The sequence below is a fragment of the Leptodactylus fuscus genome, chromosome 2 (genome assembly GCF_031893055.1).
Source record: "Leptodactylus fuscus isolate aLepFus1 chromosome 2, aLepFus1.hap2, whole genome shotgun sequence".
Taxonomy (NCBI): Eukaryota; Metazoa; Chordata; class Amphibia; order Anura; family Leptodactylidae; genus Leptodactylus; species Leptodactylus fuscus.
Window position 1 is genome coordinate 158,462,349 of NC_134266.1, and position 22,610 is coordinate 158,484,958.

The following is a 22,610-nucleotide window of genomic DNA, read 5'->3' on the forward strand; positions in this document are numbered from 1 at the left end:
TTAAGTGCTTGTTGCTGATTATAGTCATTCATTTCCTTTGCAAGTTAAAGGTGAAGTATCAGGTTTGATCTGCAGGTCGTCCCCTCTCAAGTAAGTTACAGTTGCTGTCAAAAGTAGAAATAGCGACATACTAGCTCTTTATAATACTTAGTTGGTTAATTTATGAAAATTGTACATATTTAATATTGGTAACAATATTTGAAATTGCCATTAAAAGCTATTCCTTTAACCCATTTGTAGTTGTAGTTTACAAGTTTTATGAACAAATCCTTTAACTTGACATTGAAATAAAAAGTGCCACCAAACATGTGAAAGATGTTGCCTTATATAAAGAAGATATCAATGACATTCACAGATATAGCCAATGTGTTTATAAAAAGCAATATTGTAATTCTGTTATAGCACCCATGATGCACTGAGAGAAATGAATGTATTGTGCTGCAATGGCATTTAAAGGTGTTGTCTGCCTTAGAAAGCCATACCAAAAAATTCTGAATTAATAGTACAGCCAAGAGTTTCTCCGTAGATAAGGACTTCTGTGTCTAAGGCCATGTGACATTATGTTCATCTGTCACATGGCCATATCACAGCTCAGTCCCATTCTAGTGATATGGATACCAATCATAACAAGTGTGAAAATGTACTGAAGAGGCACCAGCGCTGATCGTCTGAGGGGCCAACGTATCGGCCTGTGCCAGTCTTTAATAGCCTAACCTAAGAAAAGGATATCAATTATGTATGCTGAAACCCCTTTAGGCTAAGGCCCCACCTTGCAGAAATGCTGCTTTCTCATTGTCAGGGGAATTAAATTTTTTCATAAACCCACATTATAAAATACAAACCCAGATCCATATATTTATAAAAGTATAAATCGGATACATTATGAAAATGTCACTAAGCACTTTACAGTCATAAACACCTTTATGTGACATGGCTTCAAATTTTGTTTAAAAAATTAATAAAATGTCATTCTTGAGGCTACATGACCCAAGTATATATACGTTCTGTATGTGATCGGGCTATACATGCTACATATGCCTATGTCTACTAGTACATATCCATCAGTACTAAATATGCCAAATGTGTCAGAGATCCACATGCCACTGACATCTATAGTTAGAGAGTAAACAAATGGCCGATGAGATTTCTAGTTGCTGAGAGGGCATATATCCTCTATGATCGGTAAGGAGGTGATAACATAAACAGTGGTTTCTGCTGGAGGCTATAGAGCGGGATAGTAGATAGCAGCAGACAGATGTCACTTGCAGCTGCCTTCCTCCTAACTATCCCTTAGGCTAAGACCCCAAGTAGCGTCCCGCAGCAAAAAATGTTTTTCCCACAGCGCTTTTCACAGAAAGTTCACAGAGGTTTTCCCTGCAGACTTTCTGCTTCATTTATACCAATAGATAAACCGCCGGCGTTTCCATAGGTATAATTGACATGCTCCAATTTCCTAAACCGCAACATGTCCGCTGCACATATTTTACTGCTGTGTGAGAATGGGAAGAAATCCCATCCGTTACAGGGTCACTGTAAGGTCCTGGCCTTACAAACTGAACTAGATATTAAAAGTTTTAGTGCTCCCCCCCCCCCCCCCCCAACATGTTGCACTCTGAATATTACATCCCAAGTAATGTGCCTAGTAGCATTGGAAATCCAAGATTTTGTGCTTTAATATGATCTGATTTAAACAGACGAAATATTACATACACTCTTGGCATTGAAAAGATTAAGAGCTAGGTACATTGAAAAGTTCATACATATCTGTGAATGTTATTAGTAGCTTTTATGGATAAGCCGGCATGTATTTTGGTGGTCTTTTAAGGATTGTATGGCCATAATATGCATTTTATACAAACTTTCCTTGAACAGGTTTTTAGTGGAAGTCAGAAGTAGAAGATGGATTCACTTTTCATGTTAACCATCTTCAATTTCATTCTGTGCAAAAAAAGTCACAGAAGATGCAACTAAAGAGCACTGGTTGTATGTAACGTAACATGTCTATGGGAGTGGAGCCTTCATGTTCACTGTATGCCAGCACTGAACATGAGGGCACTTGGCAGTCAGCTGTCAGCATGCAGAGGAAACCCTTACATTACATAGGGCATGACTCCATAGTGAATATTAATAAACACTGTTCATTTCTACATTGTGGCCTCTGTTAATAATATACAAAATCCCAATGGTGTGTAGGATATTTCTCATTACAGAAACCAACACCACCTCTTGGATCCCACTGACCTGTAATGGGGTCCATTGAATATTTCATGATTTTTGTCTTTTGATGGGAAAATAGTGCTGGATAAGGACAAAGTCAAAGATCAAAATTGAATAAAGTCACTTTTACAAAAAAATATTATTCAGAATTTTACCAAAATGGCATTGTAATGACAGATGATCCATAAATGGGGACTTCAGCAGACCTTTTGTACATTTAACCAGTATAAAATGATGTCTGACCCACTTCAACATTCTAATCTCTTATAATTCTTCTTCTATTTAATTTTCTTTAATGTAGATTGTGAGCCCCATATAGGGCTCACAATGTTGATCTTTTCGTATCAGTATGTTTTTGGAGTGTAGGAGGAAATCCACGCAAACATGGGGAGAACATACAAACTCCTTGCAGATATTGTCCTTGAAAGGATTCAAACCCAGGACTCCAGCGCTGAAAGGCTGTTTATATCGCCAGAGTCTCTATTGGAAACACTGTTGCACTGTCCACTGAATATTGGCAAAGGAAAAAGTCCAGCCCTTTCAGTTTAAAAAAAACAGCAGACACTATTGTAGTCAGTGGGGTCTCCCAGTCTCTGTGCATAACCACTGTTTTACCAGTTGGCCTCTCCATTGTTCAGATTCTCTGATGGACCTGTAAAATGGAGAAGTGAACCTAACGCAAGTGTAGTGAATATGTGGCATGGCCACCCTTTGAAGGAGGATCCTAAAAGTGATAGTGTGCACCCAAAGAGCCCTGAACTCAACATCATTCAGTCCCTTCGGGACTACATGAAGATACAGAAAGATTTCAGCAAGCCTAGATCCACAGAAGATCTGTGGTTAGCCCTCCAAGATGTTTGTAACAACCCTGAGCTCCTTCCTTAAAAATCTGCAGTAGCATACCTAGAAGAATTGATTCTGCTTTGAAGGCAAAAGGTGGTCACACCAAATATTGATTTCATTCTTGAAAGCATTCAGGATTTTTTCTCACACCTAAAGAAAAAAAAATTGCAGAGAATTGTACATACGGTACAATCAGCTGAGGGAGATAGAGAGGAAGCCTATGATACAGTATGAGTCCAGATTGACACATTTATTGCTCCTAAACACTGGAGAATATATATATATATATATATATATATATATATATATATATCCCTTAAGTACTATCATGGTGTATGTATATAATGATATGTGTATGATAGTGGTATATGATAGACACCATGATAGTACTTAATGGTTAAAGCTGGAGTTCTGTTAATGGCATCGGTCATTCCTGTCTATTGCGGCTGATCCACACAGCCCATTTACCTTGTAAAACCTTTTTGATAATGAAGTCATCAATACATATTTTGACTTTGAATCTTTGCCAGTTCTTACACAGATTTCTCGATAATAAAGACAAACATGTCTCCTCTTTGTGTGGTTTACATCCTTCCTCCCTGCCCCATCCACTTGTTCTTTGGCAAATGCAATTATTGTGTTTGCATGCGATCAGTAGGCCGCAGTTGTAATCTCACTAAAGGAGTACATAATATCTTAAAGATAGGAATGTCTCCTATCTGTCTCTATAAAGCACATAATATCCTGTTTTCTATTAATTGTCTATTTTGAGCCAATTAACAAAGTATTTCCATCAAGTTTCTTATTTAGCGCAGACATCTGCACCTTTTCCTGCTATAATAAGCTGCGTATTAAACTACTGCCTCTGCTTATTATACTGAATGTTGAAAGCCGGTACATACAATGAAAGAATGGAGAATGCTTCAGCTAATTATAATCTTATTAACTAATAAAAGCATTAGCCCGGCAAGGCATCGTTATAAAATGGACTAATGCTGTGCAATAAATCATTTCTGTATTAATATCTAACACAAGGAAGTGTCACACTGACAGATTCTACACAGATTTATTAACCAGACCTAAAGGGGATGCATAGAAATAGAAAAACACATTTCCTTTCTTCCAAGCACAGTGCCACACCTTTCTACAGGTTGTGTCTGGTATTGCAGCTGTGCCCAATTCACTTAAATGGATAAGCTGCAATCGCAGGCACAGCTTATGGGTAGGTGTGACACTGATTCAAGAGTTAAGCAGCCATGTTTTCCTCTATTAGTGGTATACTGTATAGGGCTTGCACCAGCAGACAACTTCAGTTGTATTCCTGGAATTTTACAGCATTTGCTACGTGATGCCATGAGTCAATCTGCTGTTGCCTGCTGAGGCCAATGTTAAAATTGCTGACAGCTCTGCCCCGAACTAAGTACCTGAGGTGATAGTGACACCGTGATAAAAAGACACAGGAGTGTGAGTGTCATTGGTTGTGACAGGAGAGAGCTCCCCGTAGCACATTTTTAAGAAGAAATTATGCTTATCTTTTAATTTATTCTTCCTGAGTAGAATGTATTCTGTCCAGTGTTTAACTGAGCAAGAACTGAAAATAGTATTCTAGCAGGAGAGTACACTCTAACCCCCCTCACCCATCCATATTACACCTGGGACAGCATTCATCCCTGTCACTGCTCCCCAGGAATCACCAGAATTTTACTAGAGCCATGGTCCTTCTAACTAATGCAGAACTCCAAATCCTGTCTGGCCTTGACCCATGTCCAGAGCTCACCGGGAGCGGGACCAGAGGATGCCGAAACAATTACATCACTGATTCATTGATCTTTGCATGTGAGCTCATTTTAATTGGTAAAATACCTGGCAAGGACCCAACACAATTTTTACTGGATGAGAGGGGTTGGAGTGTTAAGAGTACGTTCACATGGAGGAATTTGCTTAGGGTTTCCAGATGGATTCCACCCAGAATTGCTGCAAGACAGGGAAAATATAAGCGTCCTGCTTGATCTTGCCACAGTTTCCCCGGCCTATTCACCTAGGCCTTGACGACAATGGAAAGTCGCAACGTAATGCAGAGACAGAGGATGAAGAGGAATGTCTCTTCACTTTCCTTCGTGTGAATGTACCCGAGCAAACTGGAAAAGCTATTAATGATTAAAAGAAGAAAACAAACAAAAACCCCGCAAAATCCGTTCCATGCAAACTGGCACTGCTTGCAGGCTGCAAAGGATGTAAGGTTGTGAATAATATGGAGACATGTTGGATAGGCCTCTGTGTTTCTGGTGACTAACCATAACTATGTTTTTTTCATTTTAGCAACAGTTTTGCTTTGTATCTACCATTTGTATTCTTCCTATCTGTTTTCTCTGTCTTATCTTAGAAATGTACACCATAAAAGCCTCTATATTGTACTGCCTTTGTGTTTTAGTTAGTAAAGGATCTATCTTTATTACGTTTTTTAATTCACTACTTTTCTAAACATATATATATATATATATATATATATATATATATATATATATATATTTTTTTTTTTTTTTTTAAAGTTTGTTCCTAAGTAGATTGATGCATAACTTTAACGCCAGCCCTTGGGGCTTAGCAAGTAGAAAGAGCAGTGGGGTATCCGCAGGCACGGACTATGATATTCTTGTCCAAATTTAGTCTGGTGTGTTAATGGTAATAATACAGAAGATGTTTTGCCTTCACACAATAATTCAAGCTTCATAGGAATTCACATCTTAACTGTCAGATTGCATTATAATGATACCCTATAGACTGCTTGAAGAGTTCATGCAGTGGTGCAAAATGTACTTGTGTGCCAGGAGCCCGCGTGCCGCGCTTTCTACTTGCAGGCCTGACTAGCCAGTAACAAAAGCTTCTAAGCTGGATGGTGAGCGTGAGCAATTACGTTTCTGTTGTTTCTTTCTTGCTTGGTTGAGGCTGCTGTGAGAGAGAGTGTCTCTGAGGCATTGCTTCCAGCCTCTCTTACACTCGGACCTGCACACCTTCTCCCAAAAACTCTTCTGAGCGCTCTCAGCAGGAAGGTTCGTGCACCCCTATTAATTAACCCTCTCTCCGTGTCCAGCTTTTTGTCAGTACCAGCTGACTGCATGTTTTGCTTGTGCAAACAAACCAACTCAAGAGACAGTCTATGAAAACACGTTTTATTTTTTTTGTATTGTTTTGTCCATTCACTTTCTGTGTGTTCTCAATTTGCCTTAATGGTATGAGTAGTAAAAGAACATTAGAAGCAGCACTGTCCTCCATTTCTGCATAGCATACCACCCCCTTGCTTGCTAGACTGGATGTGTCTTTTGTACTGCACTCTGTAGTGCATGCCATGTCCTGTAGTAAATGTACTTCAGTAGCAGTTTACGTGGAATATGCATTGCTTCGTTGGCATTGGATGCGTCAACAGTTTAATACAATGTTGTTACAAATAAATATTGAGCCGCAGCGTGTAGCTTCGACGTGTAAGTACGCTTGTCACTGGCTTAACAGGACAAATGAAGCATAATTGCAGCGTATTCATCAAGTTGCCAATATCGACAATTACCGCACTCAGTACAGTGAATGAATGCGTAAGCACTTGTAACTTTTCTGTGTTGACAAATCCCATTTTGCTAGCCACAAACAGGCAGTTACCAGTCCCTATTCATAGAACTAACAACCCTAAAATTTGACATAATTAAAATATATATACAAGAAAATTTTGCTGTAGTATCTTGTTTTAAGAAATCACTTTCCATTATTGCAAGCATTAGTAAGGTAAGGTGTTAACCGTGTCTGCATTGGTGCTAGTGCACCAGAAGAAATCTGTGTTTTGTAGAAGAACAACCCGCTATAAGCACACCGATCTATCAGTGATAGAACATACAGCCAAAGTAGGTAACACTACAGAGCAGCTTTACAAGAACCGCCATTTATCTTAACTAATGAATGCAGGACCTTACCACATACTGAGCCCCATTACGGAAAGAAGCAATGAACATCGGAGCAATACATACAATATACTTAGATTAAAAATACAGGTTGCCAAGGGGTGCCAACTTATAGCTGCCACCCCACAATAGTACCAGCTTGCTGGATGCAGAGAACAGCATAGAGGGCCTTATGTGGCCCCCAGGTTGTAGAGTCTATTTCTAAATGTAGTATGTACTATCCAAATGTAGTGTAAGAAGAATAATAGAGAAGCTACTATGCTTACCCTTGTACTTTTAATGGATCATTCACACTGAAACGGTTTGTGCTGCTTTTCATTTAAGTAGAAAACAGTAATAACAAGTAGCAAATTAAGTGTTCTTTAGCAAGTAGCAACTTAGGGGTTTTGTCTGTGCGCACCCATCAATATAATGTGATTTGCTGCTGAATGAGGGTCCTTAATGGCTGATTATTACATAGATTCAAAATAAAGATAAGCAAAGTGTACAAATATAATAGGATACATAACATATAAACTGATGGGAAATGCAAACACAAAAATTGTTATTGATATGGAGCCATGTCTTAGGCATCAGTAAGAGTCTAGTATCTGCAATGTGAAGGAGGAAATAACTAATACATTGATATTAGAAAACATATACTTATATAACCAGCAGAAACCAAGCATTGTAGCTGCTACTTCATTTCTTAAGTCCAGGTTAGTTGCCGAATCTGGATGAAGCAGGGTTTTATCATGTATTTCCCTAACCAAATTTCCTTATTTCGAAAAGTTGGTCCTGGCTATATTTTGCAAATTACAATGGTCATGTTTCATCCTACTTCTTTATTTCACTTAAAGGGGATGTCTGAGATAAATGGAAATTTGCTTGTTATCTGGTGATGATCCGCTTCCCTATTTCTGGAAATGGAACGTCACTACTACTCTCCCCCTCCCATCCACTTCATCATACTTGCGTATCTCCTTCCTTCCAGACTTCTTCCTGCGGGACAGTTGCTCTTCCTTCTGTGATGCCTGCCCATGCTGTAGACCCAGCGCTGCTTTGCGAGGCCAATAATCCACCTCTACTCTGCAGGCGTGGGAGCAGCATCGGAGACCTGCGCAGTAGAGGATCGTTGGCTAGAGAGCAGCATTGGGTATATAGTAGTCAGAAAAGAAGGATGGGCATGCTGCAGGAAGAGGACTGGATGGAAGAGGGGTAAGTATATAATGGGGTTGGGAGTTGAGCTAAGTAAGTAGGGAAGGGCTAGTAGTTGTGAGTGGGATAGCTAAAGAGACATGGAGGGGGGTGTATGGGAGGGGAAGGAGTGACGTGAGAGGTAGCTAGCGTGGAAGTTACATAGCAGGAAGCTGCACCAAGCAGAAGATACCAGGAGCTCCAAGAGACACCCAGAGATCACTCAAAACACTGCTAAAAGTACATAGGTGCATTTATTAACCCAATAAGAGACCTTTTTTCAAAGAAAAACAAAACATTTTTTTCCCCAGAAAACCCCTTTGAGGGCTCGTTCACATCTGCGCCCCAGGTCTCTGTTATACAGGTTTCCGTTTCCTGCCCGAAACTGGACAGGAGACGGAAACCTGCAGTCATTTTTCAAACCCATTCACTTGAATGGGTTTGATAAGTGTCCGGCCATGAGCGCAGGTGAGCGTTTTGTGCTCTCCATGGCGAAACTGTTTTTTTTTTTTTTACCGAACATGAAGTCAGTCATGCAGTACTTTGTGTCTGATTAAAAAAAATGGTTTTGCCGTGGAGAGCAAAAAACACTCACCGCCGCTCACAGCCGGACATGGTCTGACAGGTTTCCGTCTTTTGTCTGCAGAAGATGGAAACCTGAAAACAGAAAACAAGCGCTGGTGTGAACCCAGCATAAGTAGTCAGTTTTCCATTGTACAGTGTTGTAGTCTTCCATTCTTGTCTAGGATGTATTATTATAGTATCACTTCTGAATAGAGCCATCCCAGTGACACCTGATAATTAGGTGCACAAAGGTTTCTCTGTCTCCAAAATTTGAGTTCTCCTACAAGAGTTGAGCTCTAGAATGAAGTGAGAGGAAGTTGGGAAATATCCTGACTACGTTATGTTATGCACTCTTAACAGAGAGCTGATTTATGTTACTCATAGTAAATCTTTAAACTTGACCTTTCTTGTATTTGGTAATATTATTGGGACCTCCAAGAGTCACATTCCATCACTTCACAGAGTTTTGGGACAGTTTTTTTTAGTTGTTATTTTATAGCCAAAATTAGGGGTCAGTGACCAGCAATTAGAGGTCACTGGCCAGCAATTTAGTAGCCCCACCCGGTATAGACGATGTGCCCATATAATCTGTGACTACATTGCACTGGACATTAAGATAGATAATTCTCTGCAGATCTTACAAATGCCAACAGGATCTGATGGCAATCTAAAGCAAACACATCAGCCAAACCCTCTATACAGTTCCACCCTGGGCTTCCACAGCTGCATCAATATTCATTCATGTGAACGGGGGCTATTCACATGACCGATATTTTGACGGTTGGTGGTAATGGACCATCAAAATATAAGTACCGTATATACTCGAGTATAAGCCGACCCGAATATAAGCCGAGGCCCCTAATTTTACCACAAAAAAACTGGGAAAACTTATTGACTCGAGTATAAGCCTAGGGGGGAAATGCAGCAGCTACTGGAAAATTTCAAAAATTAAAATGGTCGGAGTTTTTGGGTGCAGTAGTTGCTGGGTGCGGGGGAAGGGGAGAGGGTGTTTTGGTTGTCTGTCTGCCCCCTCCCTGAGCTTGAGGACTGGGTTTTTTCTTCCCCCACTTGGAATTCAGTCTGGCTGAATATAGGGGATCTGCAGTGCTCCTATTAACCCCTTCCTGACGGAACAGGAGCACTGCAGATCCCTATATTCAGTAGACCGGGCACTTTCAGACAGTCATTTTCTACTTTTGTATGTATTCTAGGGAAAGGAGGGATTTAGAACTTTTATTTATTTATTTGTTTTTAAATCTTTTTGTTTTGTTTTTTGTTTTTTTGCACTATTTTATGGGAGATTCTATACATTAATATTTTGGCTGGTCATAGACCCCCCCCCCCCCCCCTCCTAAAAAAAAAAAAAATTTTTTTTTTTTGCTGACTCGAGTATAAGCCGAGGGGGGGCTTTTTCAGCACAAAAACTGGGCTGAAAAATTCGGCTTATACTCGAGTATATACGGTACTCTATTTCTGTCCGTGCAGTGAAAGCAAGAACTGTGGAGACTGGCGCCCCTTGGGGGAAGAATAGCCATAAAAAAATGGTCGTTCTTCATGGCCATTTTGCACCGTAGTTGTGTGAGTCTATGCTTAGCCACAATAGATGGATGTCCAGCCTGGTTACATTAGTCTAATGTTTATGGCTAAGGCTCCATTCATATCACTTACAAGAGATCAGTTCTAAGATTTTAGTTCAGGTGGAAGAACAGCACTTGGCACAAGAGTCGAAACGTTCCCTAATATTTTCTTGGAATTGTAAAAGTGATACTTTTTATGCATAAATTAGGCAATCTATCCTCCATAGTGGATAATGATTAAAAGATACATGAGTAATGATGAAAAGATACATGTTAAATCCCTAGTATAAACTACATCTGAAATATTGTGTTTTATCTATAAAACACAGACTGTAAATGATGCTGTGCCAGAGTGGACTGCTGTGCACCAGATGCTGTGGTCCTCAACAATGGAGCAGGAAATTAGTATCCATGAATATAGCTAAGAGGTTCAGGAGTTGTCCCCTACCTAACTGTATATCACAATCTGGCCGCCGCCTTTTATGCATACTGTACTTCTTACTGAGCTGTCTCTTATCAGGCTCCATCTTGATTTGTATATTTCTCTTGTTTAGGCCAAATGTAAACAAATTGAGGGAAACGTGTCTTTTTCACATTTTTACTGTTTTTTGTAATCACAAGCTACTAAAATATTTCTTAAAATAGTTTTCTCTCTCTGTAACGGTAACATTAGTGACACATGGTTTTGTCGTGGGGGACGTGGTTAGAACATTTGATATAGACATAGTGATGGCTTTTAAAATTTTACTTTATTTAGAGGAGGGGAATTCATTTTTATTTAATTTTTAACATTTTTTAAACCATTCCTGACTTCTTTCTGAGAAATTTTGCAGTCACTGACTGCCAGCTCTGGGCTCATGCTTCTGCAATATCTTGAACACATGCTATTTCTGAAAATTAGGCGGTCAGCAAGTGGTTATATTAGATCAGTGGGGGGGTTCAGCTCTTGACATCCCAGCCAATCAGCTGTTGGAAGGGCTTCTTCAGGGCTTACAGTTGAAAAACGCCATCACAGTCCCTAGTGGCTGTGAGTGGTTTTACAGATCCCCCCACCCATCTACTTCAGTGGGGAAACTATAATACTATACACAGTCACTGTAGGCTGTGATTTAATTTTGCAATTGTGAGCACCGAAGAAGTACTTGGAATTTGGGCCATGGTTTTGGTTCTAATTTAAAGGGAGTCTCTCATCAGAACAGTCCCTACTGAACTATAGGCACAGTCAGATAGCTATGGTTCACATAGAACAATTTTTTCACTTCCTGATCAGTGCCTCCATTGCTGAGAGAGTATCTTTTTTCCTGATAAACTAATGAGCTGTTTGGTGTGACAAAAGAGCCGCAACCTTCCTGCTATGATTGACAGCACCAGGAAGCATACATGTCATAGCAGGGAGAGAGGGACTGGGTGGTGGAAAGCATGTTTGGTGCAATGTGAGCAATGGCGACTCCCTCTTGCACCAAACAGCTCATACCATGTTTTACCTTAAATAATACAGTGTCTTATATTAAATTATGGTCCTAAAGATAAGACATGTCTTATTTTCAGGGGATGTCTTATGTGCTTGCTGTATGTTTCTTCTGTAAAAAAAAAAAAAGCCGCTGGAGCGAGGGACGTCCTCTTAGCGGATCACCAGCATGACTGCCAGTTGTAGGTAGTGCAGGAGGGGAGGGGGGGAAGGTATGCAATTTAACTTCCCCATCTTAGTAGCAGCGCTGGTGCTGCTGTTGGTCGTGGCGGCAGAAGTGGTGGGCATGGCTTAGCAAGGCTTCCAGCAGTTGCGCCGGAGAGCCTCACTTTCCACTGTTCCTGCTGCTGTGGGATGAGCTGGGAGTGTGGACAACCCACTGAATACGATGCTTAGTGTATGCACAGCGGGCATCTCCCAGCTCATCCTACAGCAGCAGGGACAGTGGATACAACATACGGTATCACAACAGAGGCAGCAGCCGGCTTTCCTGTGCACACGGAACATCGCGCACAGTGTTCAGCTGACTGCTATGTTTTTTGGGGGATGTCTTGTTTTCAGAGGGTGCCTTAACAAACCCTCCTCTATGCCTTACTTGCAGGGGATGACTTATTTTCGTGGAAACATAGGGAGCATATAATCAAAAAATGCTAATATCTTAGCAACAGGTCCATTAGACTGACATGTACACTGCCTCATCCTATCAACCTCTTTGGTGCAGTGAGAGCAACGGTGACACCCTTGTTGCACCAAATAAATCATTAGCAGATCAATAAATCTGCTAATTTTTTCAGCAATGGAGTCACTGATGAAGAAGCTGGAAAAAGTATTATATTCACATGAACCTAGCCATCTGATTGTGCTTATAGATCAATGAGGACTGTTATGGTGACAGACACCCTATTTGATCCACATTTAATCTATATAGAACATTTAAAGGAGTATGGCGACTAGGAGTACACTGCCTAATAACTGGGACATTTTATCTTAGAGTTGGACATCAGGTACTTGTCAACCAGTCCATCTCTTTCAGCTTGCTCATATCTTCATAGGTATTGTTATGTTGTGTGTTTTTGACTATATAGACCTTTATATAGACCCCTCTTGCATTATTGATGCTGGCAAAATTTTTCAAGTGATATCTGCACATACTGTTGAGTTCCCATATAGCTTTATTTCACTGGCTGCTTTCATGGAATTAACCCACTGCATGTGGCGGTACAGGATTTCGAGCACTATTCATGCTTCATTTGTTCTTTGACATCTTACTTCCTGAACGCAAATCTATTTTATTTAAAGCTGCTTGTTCAAAAAGACCTGCGAAATCCTGGAATAGCATAGAAGCTCTTACCTCTGTGTGCCTGATCCTCCAGCACTGTATAGGAGGTATTTTCTAAATCCTTAAGGGATATAATCAGGCTCAGAGCCCAATAAAAATTTCAGTAGAATTGCAGAATGTATGATCGCCCGCTGCACTGCTGGAAGTGACCTCCACTTTAGGTGTTTTGCAGGGCATTTGCTGGAACTGCAAAGCAGAAAAAATATATCTGACTCCATCAATAATTTACTTAGCAGAGAAAGCGGGTGCCCTTACTAAATCACCTGGAATGTAATTGGTGTTGGAACCTGATGTGAGGATTAAGGGCAAGCTTTAAGGATTTTAATAAATGTAGGCGCCAAGAATCAAGTGCAGATTTTCTTCTGTCCTGGCTGTGTTATATTAGAGGTGTGTACCACATGGCTACCTGTACATATGAAAGGGTCACACGTGGGTGACTCATTTATAATGCGTGTACTGCATGGGCACCTGTACATAGGAACAGGTCACACGTGGGTGACTCATTTATAATGCGTGTACTGCATGGGCACCTGTACATAGGAACGGGTCACACGTGGGTGACTCATTTATAATGCGTGTACTGCATGGGCACCTGTACATAGGAACGGGTCACACGTGGGTGACTCATTTATAATGCGTGTACTGCATGGGCACCTGTACATATGAAAGGGTCTCATGTGGGTGACTCATTTATAATGCGTGTACTGCATGGGCACCTGTACATATGAAAGGTCACACTTGGGTGACTCATTTATAATGCGTGTACTTAATGGGCACCTGTACATATGTAAAGGTCACACGTGGGTGACTCATTTGTAATTATTCATAGGATACAGGTTCCTAGGAATTGGTGTAGGAATAGGTACATTGATGTGTTCATAATATAGTGATGTGTGCAGGTTGTTTTGTCACAGTTTAATCTGCCTTTTGATTTATTTCTTGCTCAGCCTCATTTTGCTGTGATATTTAGCCACCTATAACACAGTAGTTCTCCTTAAATGAGCCTCGCAATCTCTTCATTAGCATGCATTTACCAAATACCACCTTTAATTGACCTGGACATAATAACATTCCATTAGTCTTCGAGGGCATATTATAGGTCCGTTGGGTGCACGGCAATGACAAAACACACTCATAATCTCATTCAGTATACGAGAGGCCTGCATTGTTTTCCTTCCTCTTTCAATCCCTGCATGAAAAGGCTCCAGCCTAAAATTAGCAGAAATGATAGCTAGTTAATGTATTACAGTGAGAGCCCTTCGCTTTGGTTTCCATGGCTCCCGAGATTGGCTCATTTGTTTTGTAGATGAGTAATTACTACACAATTAGAGTTGGCTAAAAATAAAGGAGCCCTTTGTTCCTGGCTATTCATTAATATTAATAAAAGATCTGTCCAGGCTACATAGTAAACAAGGAATGCAAATGTGTCTACCCCCTGGCAGGATAGCTGTAGATTTATTACTTCATGGCAAGCAGTCTCTTCCGCCTGTCTCTTGATTTCATATTTACCCTGTCATAAGCCGATGATACAGTGACTATTATTGGGGGGACTCGCACACTATGGAAGAGTGAATTAACCACTTGTGTGCTTTACACTTACAATGTTGATGTTTTTAGGCTAAGACACATGTCAAATTGCAGCAAAAATACATTTTGTTTTTTTTTCTTTAACATTTTTAATTGTATTTTTGCTGCATGTTTCTCGGCATTTTTTTCTTCCTCTATTTAATCCATAAGAAAAAACACGAAATAGATAATGCTGCGTTTTTGAAAAATATAGCTTTTTTTTCCCCCACAGTGCATACAGTAGTTAAAACAAAATCTCATTCATTTATCTGGTACTGTATAATGCAGCGCTTACTTAGGTGCGTAATGGGGAGGGGGGCCTGGTACATCAGCATTTAATTTACTAAATCACACAAGAAGCATCAGCTGTACAGCTAGCGCTGCAGTAACAGCCACCCTAGCTGCACCCTAGCTGCGGGAGAGGCTAAGGCTTCTGCCGGGAATGAAAACAAGGGGAGGAGGGGCCTGGGGATCTGAAGGAGAAGGTGGGAGGAGGGAGAGGGAGTGGACTGAGATACACGCGGCCAGCATAAACAGTTTTTTTATATGAGGCTGAGGAAGGTGAAAAAAAAACCATACCTGTCTCCGGTGCTCTGGTGTCTTCCAATGCGGTGTCATAAGTTAGGATCCATTATATAACAGATTATGACTCTAATGTGCACACCGTTTTAAAAGGGTTGCCTGGTGAATGCATTTTTAAATGCTCAAAGTGGCATAAAAAGACAAAAGACTTTCGGGGTCCTTGCCTTTTTCTGCTTCTTGGTCCCTCGTGACATGTAGGAAATGCCACTCAGGTCACTGCGGTGGCTAAAGATTGGCAGAGCATAAAAAAAACAAAACCAGTGACTAGTGGACCACCCCTTTAAACTTTGTGTTTGTTTAGTTTTTTTTTTTTTTCTTTGTGTAAAATCCTCTGCTAGTTTGACTAGAAAGAAAGACGTGTTAACAAGGCCTTCTATACTTATGTGTCTTGAGAAACAGCTTAGTGTATAGATGGAGAGTTCTTCTGTAGCCTTCAGACAGCACATGCAAGTACTGAATATCCTGTGCTTATAAAAATACATTGTGAAATATGTCACTGAACAGACCTAAATAAAATAATGTTACATTTTTAACAATAACCAAGAAATAAAACACACAACATGTAAGTGTGAACAGTGCCAAGTGTTATGAGGATGTGCTGGTGCATGCCAGGGCCACATGCTTGAATTATCAAAGTTTCATAGTATTATATACATTATCTAGATAAAAAGCAGAACATAGCAAAAGGATATTACTTGGGGGTATAGTCATTGATGACTGGCCCTGCAGTAGCCTGGGTATCTTGTATATATTGCAGTGGTATACATGAATTTCTCCGGTCAGTATTGTTCTTTTCAGTTGTATTTTGTTACATTCTCAAGAAGTTTAAACATAGAAATGTGTAATGTACTATAGAATGTACCTGAGGATACAAAGAAAAGCAAGATACAAATGCATTAGTAGTATATATACTTAGCAAGGTGTGACAATCCTAAAGAATCAATCAGTGATGTAAATTTAAAGGGAGTCTGACAGCACCAAAAACAATGCCCCAGTACCTTAAAGGGATTCTATCATTGGCAAAACTCATTTTTAACTAAGCATATACAGTCCTATGAAAAAGTTTGGGCACCCCTATTAATCTTAATAATTTTTAGTTCTAAATATTTTGGTATTTGCAACAGCCATTTCAGTTTGATATATCTAATAACTGATGGACACAGTAATATTTCAGGATTGAAATGAGGTTTATTGTACTAACAGAAAATGTGCAATATGCATTAAACCAAAATTTGAGCGGTGCAAAAGTATGGGCACCTCAACAGAAAAGTGACATTAATATTTAGTAGATCCTCCTTTTGCAAAGATAACAGCCTCTAGTCGCTTCCTGTAGCTTTTAATCAGTTCCTGGATCCTGGATAAAGGTATTTTGGACAAACAATTCAAGTTCAGTTATGTTAGATGGTCGCCGAGCATGGACAGCCCGCTTCAAATCATCCCACAGATGTTCAATGATATTCAGGTCTGGGGACTGGGATGGCCATTCCAGAACATTGTAATTGTTCCTCTGCATGAATGCCTGAGTTGATTTGGAGCAGTGTTTTGGATCATTGTCTTGCTGAAATATCCATCCCCGGCGTAACTTCAACTTCGTCACTGATTCTTGAACATTATTCTCAAGAATCTGCTGATACTGAGTGGAATCCATGCGACTCTCAACTTTAACAAGATTCCCGATGCCGGCATTGGCCACACAGCCCCAAAGCATGATGGAACCTCCACCAAATTTTACAGTGGGTAGCATGTGTTTTTCTTGGAATGCTGTTTCTTTTTGGACGCCATGCATAACGCCTTTTTTTTATAACCAAACAACTCAATTTTTGTTTCCAAAATGAAGCTGCCTTGTCCAAATGTGCTTTTTCATACCTCAGGCAGCTCTATTTGTGGCGTACGTGCAGAAACGGCTTCTTTCTCATCACTCTCCCATACAGCTTCTATTTGTGCAAAGTGCGCTGTATAGTTGACCGATGCACAGTGACACCATCTGCAGCAAGATGATGCTACAGCTCTTTGGAGGTGGTCTGTGGATTGTCCTTGACTGTTCTCACCATTCTTCTTCTCTGCCTTTCTGATATTTTTCTTGGCCTGCCACTTCTGGGCTTAACAAGAACTGTCCCTGTGGTCTTCCATTTCCTTACTATGTTTCTCACAGTGGAAACTGACAGGTTAAATCTCTGAGACAACTTTTTGTATCCTTCCCCTGAACAACTATGTTGAACAATCTTTGTTTTCATATCATTTGAGAGTTGTTTTGAGTAGCCCATGATGCCACTGTTCAGAAGAGATTCAAATAGGAGATCAACTTGCAATTGGCCACCTTAAATACCTTTTCTTATGACTGGATACATCTGGCTATGAAGTTCAAAGCTCACTGAGGTTACAAAACCAATTTTGTGCTTCAGTAAGTCAGTAAAAAGTAGTTAGGGGAATTCAAATCAATAAAATGATAAGGGTGCCCATACTTTTGCACCGGTCAAATTTTTGTTTAATGCATATTGCACATTTTCTGTTAGTACAACAAACCTCATTTCAATCCTGAAATATTACTGTGTCCATCAGTTATTAGATATATCAAACTGAAATGGCTGTTGCAAACACCAAAATATTTAGAACAAAAAATGATTAAGATTAATAGGGGTGCCCAAACTTTTTCATAGGACTGTACTTGCATAGCCTTTAGCAAGGCTATTCCAGACATACTTTTTATTTGTTAATCCTCCCAGCCCGCATTTATTGATATGCTAATTAACCAGTAAGGTGCACTCCGGAAGTTCAGTGAGCACTGTGTGCTGTGTGTACACAGGGGGAGGTGAGAGCAGGGAAGGCTGCTGCTATTGCTGATGATGAGGACTCATCAGCCTCCCTGCTCTCATCTCCCACTGTGTACTCACAGCAGACAGTGCTCAGTGACTTTCCGGTGCTCGGTGCTGGCTAATTAGCATATCAATAAAAGCAGACTAATTCAAAAACGGCTGAGGGGATTACTAAACAAAAGGTATGTCTGGAATAGCCTTTCTAAAGGCTATGCAAATATATGCTTAGTTAAAAATGAGTTTTCCCAATGATAGAATCCTTTTAAAGTGCTCAGCACAGTGAACATAGTGCTATCATTTGTCACTGAATAAAAAAAAAAATGCTGGGGCCACACGGTGGCTCAGTGGTTAGCACTGCAGCCTTGCAGCGCTGGAGTCCTGGTGTTCAAATCCCGCCAAGGGCAAAAAACCATCTGCAAGGAGTTTGTATTTTCTCCCCGTGTTTGTATGGATTTCCATCCCATATTCCAAAAACATACTGATAGGGAAAAATGTACATTGTGAGCTCTATGTGGGGCTCAAAATCTATATTCAAAAAAAAAAAAAATGCTAGGTTTTATTTATCTAAAAATAAAGTAAAAGTGCACTGTGGGCGTTTTATAGGATACTTTCCTCTAACTCGGGAGGAGGTGTTAGCCTCTATCAAGAAATATCTTATTTTTTTTGGTTTGTTAGTAGTACAGTTATAATAACTAAGATGATGGCAACTCTTAATTGGAGGGGGAGTTACTGCAGGGACCCCTACTAATAACTGGAATGGGAGTTTTGTGTTTCCCCCGTTACCCAACGGTAAGACTGGCCAGAAGTAGCTGAAATAAGCAGTGGGTGAGCGTGTGTACTCCTGCTCCATTCATCTTATATGGAAAGAAAGGATATAGTCATGTACAGTGCTCAGCTATCTTTGTCAGTGCCCTAGGCTTTAGTCATTGTGCCAGGTCCATGTTTGACTCCATTCAACTTTTCCTTGCAATGGTCTTGCCACTCGCGTGAATGGGGGGGGGGGGCACAGAATCCTTGTTTTTATAATTCATAGGGATCACAATGGTCAAACTGTCATTGATCTAAAAGTTATCACTTATCCAATGGATAGGTGACCATTGCAGGAAAAACCCTTTAACTTTAGAATACGGAATAACCCAAGAAAGTAGAGGATCTTTTCTTGCTACTTTTTTCTTAATATAAAAAGTTGTAAAAAGCCTAAAGTTTAGCAGTATTGTATTCTGCAATAAAATGTTACAGAGCTGCCTAAAGACCATTCTGTTTCTTGTCTCCTGTTTGTAATCCGGAGAACAGGATAAGAACCCCGCTGTAATACAGAAGACGTGATATTAACACTATAGCACTGGCACAAAAAGATAAATTAACAGTTTGCATCTTAGAGATGATTCATTTAATCCTGTGTGTGATTGTTTTAGATCCTAGAAAATGATATTAATTCTTTTTCTAATGCACATTGATGGCCTTTCTAGCTGTCAAGGATTAATATGTCTTTAATTTCATTTCATTTTGCTCAAAGCTCTAGCGACACGTACTGTGTCCAATACAATACATTTTCTGATTGTAACGTTATATCATCTTGCTTTTATCATCTGGAGGATTTGTCTTGGTAAAATCATCTAGGAGGTTTCTGTTTTATTATGAAAAATATCCATTCTAGGTCATCTTCTGACCATTTTAACGTGGTTATCATTCAATCACTTTGCTAAATTACATTTAAGCGCATGTCGATCATGTAGAAGCCTGAAAGGGACATAAAGCTGCATTGTGGCATAAATATCTCTAAAAGATGTACCAGAGACTCCTCCTTACTAGGATGAATGCTTGGCTTTATACAACTAAACTATGTATTCAGCTATAATGGCTGCTCACTGTCATGTTCTTCAGAAAAAAAGATTAGGATTTTGTTTAGGGAGGTGCTGGGACCCCCATGTGGCGTAAATGTCGCACCAAAAAATGTGTCGTTTTACAGTCTCTGCAAGGGACTAGCAAATCCAATCCACACCTTGTGGAAAAATACGCTCTGTGGACACGCTGCGATTTCCAAAACCATGACGGTGTTGGAAATCACGGCATATCAATAATACCTACATAAACACCAGCGGTTTCCCTATAGGTATAATGGAAGTAGAAAGTTCGCAGAGGAAACTTTGTGGACTTTCTGGGAAAAGCGCTGTGGGACTTTACCTTTAGGCTGGGGCCGCACGGTCAGAAACGCCGCAGGAAAAATTGCGACGTTTTACAGTAATTGCAAAGTGGATGGGATTCATGCGAATCCAATGCCAACTTTGCGGTAAAAACTGCAGCACGGACACGCTGCGATTTCCAAATCCGGCACATGTCATTTATATGTACGGAAATGCCGATGATTGTGTGGGGCTTTAGCCTTAGGGTGTTTTTTTTGAGTGATGGATTACTTGTCTCACGAACAAAACATTTCAATATTGCCTTAGCTATATGCAGTATGAAGCCTGTATTTATACAGTTTTTTTATGATACTTCTGATTTTCTTATCGATTTTTGAAGTATCTCCACTTAACAAATACCTATTTGATTTATATAGCTTTTTGCACATATATTTTCTTTTATTCAAATTCAAATACTGTTATGAAGGTTTATGCTACGTAAATGCACACAAATTTGTATTATAACATATGTATATGTATACAGTATGTATATGTATACTGTATATTACAGTGACGAGACCCTTATGATATCAGTGTCAATAAGGGTAAAGTGTAGAATAAAGTACAGTAGTTTTATGATTGTGTCAACAATAAAAAAAACAAAAAACTTGCAAGTCTTCAGTAGGTGATACCTTTTTAAATGGCTAACTCATAATGATGACAGAATATGACGTTTCAAAGCTTCCTCTGGCTTTTTCTTCCGCCCCTCCCTTCTGAAATCCTATCCCTGTATCCAGATATATATATATATATATATATATATATATATATATATATATATATACATACATATATATATATATATATATATATATATATATATATATATATATGCAGCCTGCAGAAAGTGTTTTTAGATATATCTGAAGAAGAGGCCCAGAATAAGCTTTGAATTGTCATATTCTGTCATCATTATGAGTTAGCCATTACAAAAGGTATCACCAACTGAAGACTTGCAAGTTTTTTGTTTTTTTATATTTCATAACCACTGGCTAACACGTTACCAAAACAAACATTTTCCTTGTGTCAACAATGTCTAGTTGTGTTTCAGTGTCTTACTTATGTGGTTGTTCCTCTTAACAACCTCCCTTACAACTTAATTATATTAGGCTAAATGACTGGACTTGCATTCGTTTCACATGACATTATGAGAGTTCATAACCTACATACTTTACAACTATTCTGAATTCTCCATTTCTCCTATCTTTTAAGGAGCAAGACCAGCAAATATACTTATGGGGCACTATCTCATGGCATTTTTTTTTATTGTTAATTGGCTTCTAAGTTGACAATTCATCCAAATGTCACTCTGTGGGGACACTAAGGGACATTATACAGTGTGGAGACCGTTAAGGGGGCATTAGACTATGGCTAGACGAGGGCTACTAAGGTAACATTATACTGTGTGAAGACCATTAAGGGGGCATTATACCATTCAGGTATCTCTAAGGGGGCATTACATAAGGTATAGTGTGTACTATAACAAAACTGTAAGGTTGCCTGATGTTTGACTGGACAAAATAGTGAAGTATGTGGCATTATGTTGTCCAGATTTTTAGACTTAAGGGGCAGTATCAACTGAAGTGTGTTATTACTGGGGCGCCACTGCCATTTGCTGTTGAGACACCAGTTAGTTTCTCTGTAGCTCCCTGAATAACCATTGCCTGTATGGCAAAATATCTTGGAGCAGAAAGAAAAGACAGAGATTGGTAGATAGTGTATGGATAGGGTTCAAGAGACCTTCAGGAAGTTGCTCTTATAGGAGTGCTTTCACTCACCTCCTATACTCAAAATAGGGTCGGGTCAGACAATTATTGTCACAGTCATTACAGGATAATTTAAAGGATGGACAAATGGCAATCTGTGACTGATTGTGACAAAATCTGGAATGGAAGCTATGTCCTTGTTAGAACCCTACATTCCTCTCTGTCTAAGTCGTTACATGAAGGCATTATCTCATTCATAGGTTTTACTTTTAAACTTTACTAATAAAACATCACAATTCACACAGAGCACTTGGGGGAATTTGTGGTCTCCTGTTTCCCTGATCATTGGGGTCCAGCAGATTCCCAGCACTCAAACACTAAGAAGTATCTATATGGAAAACCCCTTTCAGGAGAACTAGAGCGTAGAGAGTTGTGTATATACAGTATAGGCTATCCATTGGCCTAGATTTAGTAACAGTTAGATGGTGCAAACTTAGACAGTCTGGTGCTGATGGCAAATCTTTAGACTGTCTAGACTATGCTTATTCTACCTTTCAGTTGGCTTACTTAGAGCCAGAATTTTAAATACATTTTTGGCACATAAGTAACGTCCCCTTTTTCTGAGAATCCAC

General features: G+C 39.7%; 1 protein-coding gene across 7 annotated transcripts in view; it reads left to right on the forward strand.

Moving 5' to 3' along the window:
* The window catches only part of MSI2 (musashi RNA binding protein 2), a 538,668-nt gene that overhangs the window by 468,870 nt on the left and 47,188 nt on the right, over positions 1-22,610 (forward strand). The window contains exon 13 of one of the 7 annotated variants that reach the window (XM_075264912.1): positions 45-164. The exons of 5 other annotated variants lie outside the window; for them this stretch is intronic. In XM_075264912.1, the coding sequence (XP_075121013.1) occupies positions 45-94 (50 nt within the window). In that variant the 3' untranslated portion in view covers positions 95-164. Of the gene's footprint in view, positions 1-44; positions 165-22,610 lie in introns of those variants that run through there. One more of the 7 variants, XM_075264913.1, reaches the window with a different exon arrangement.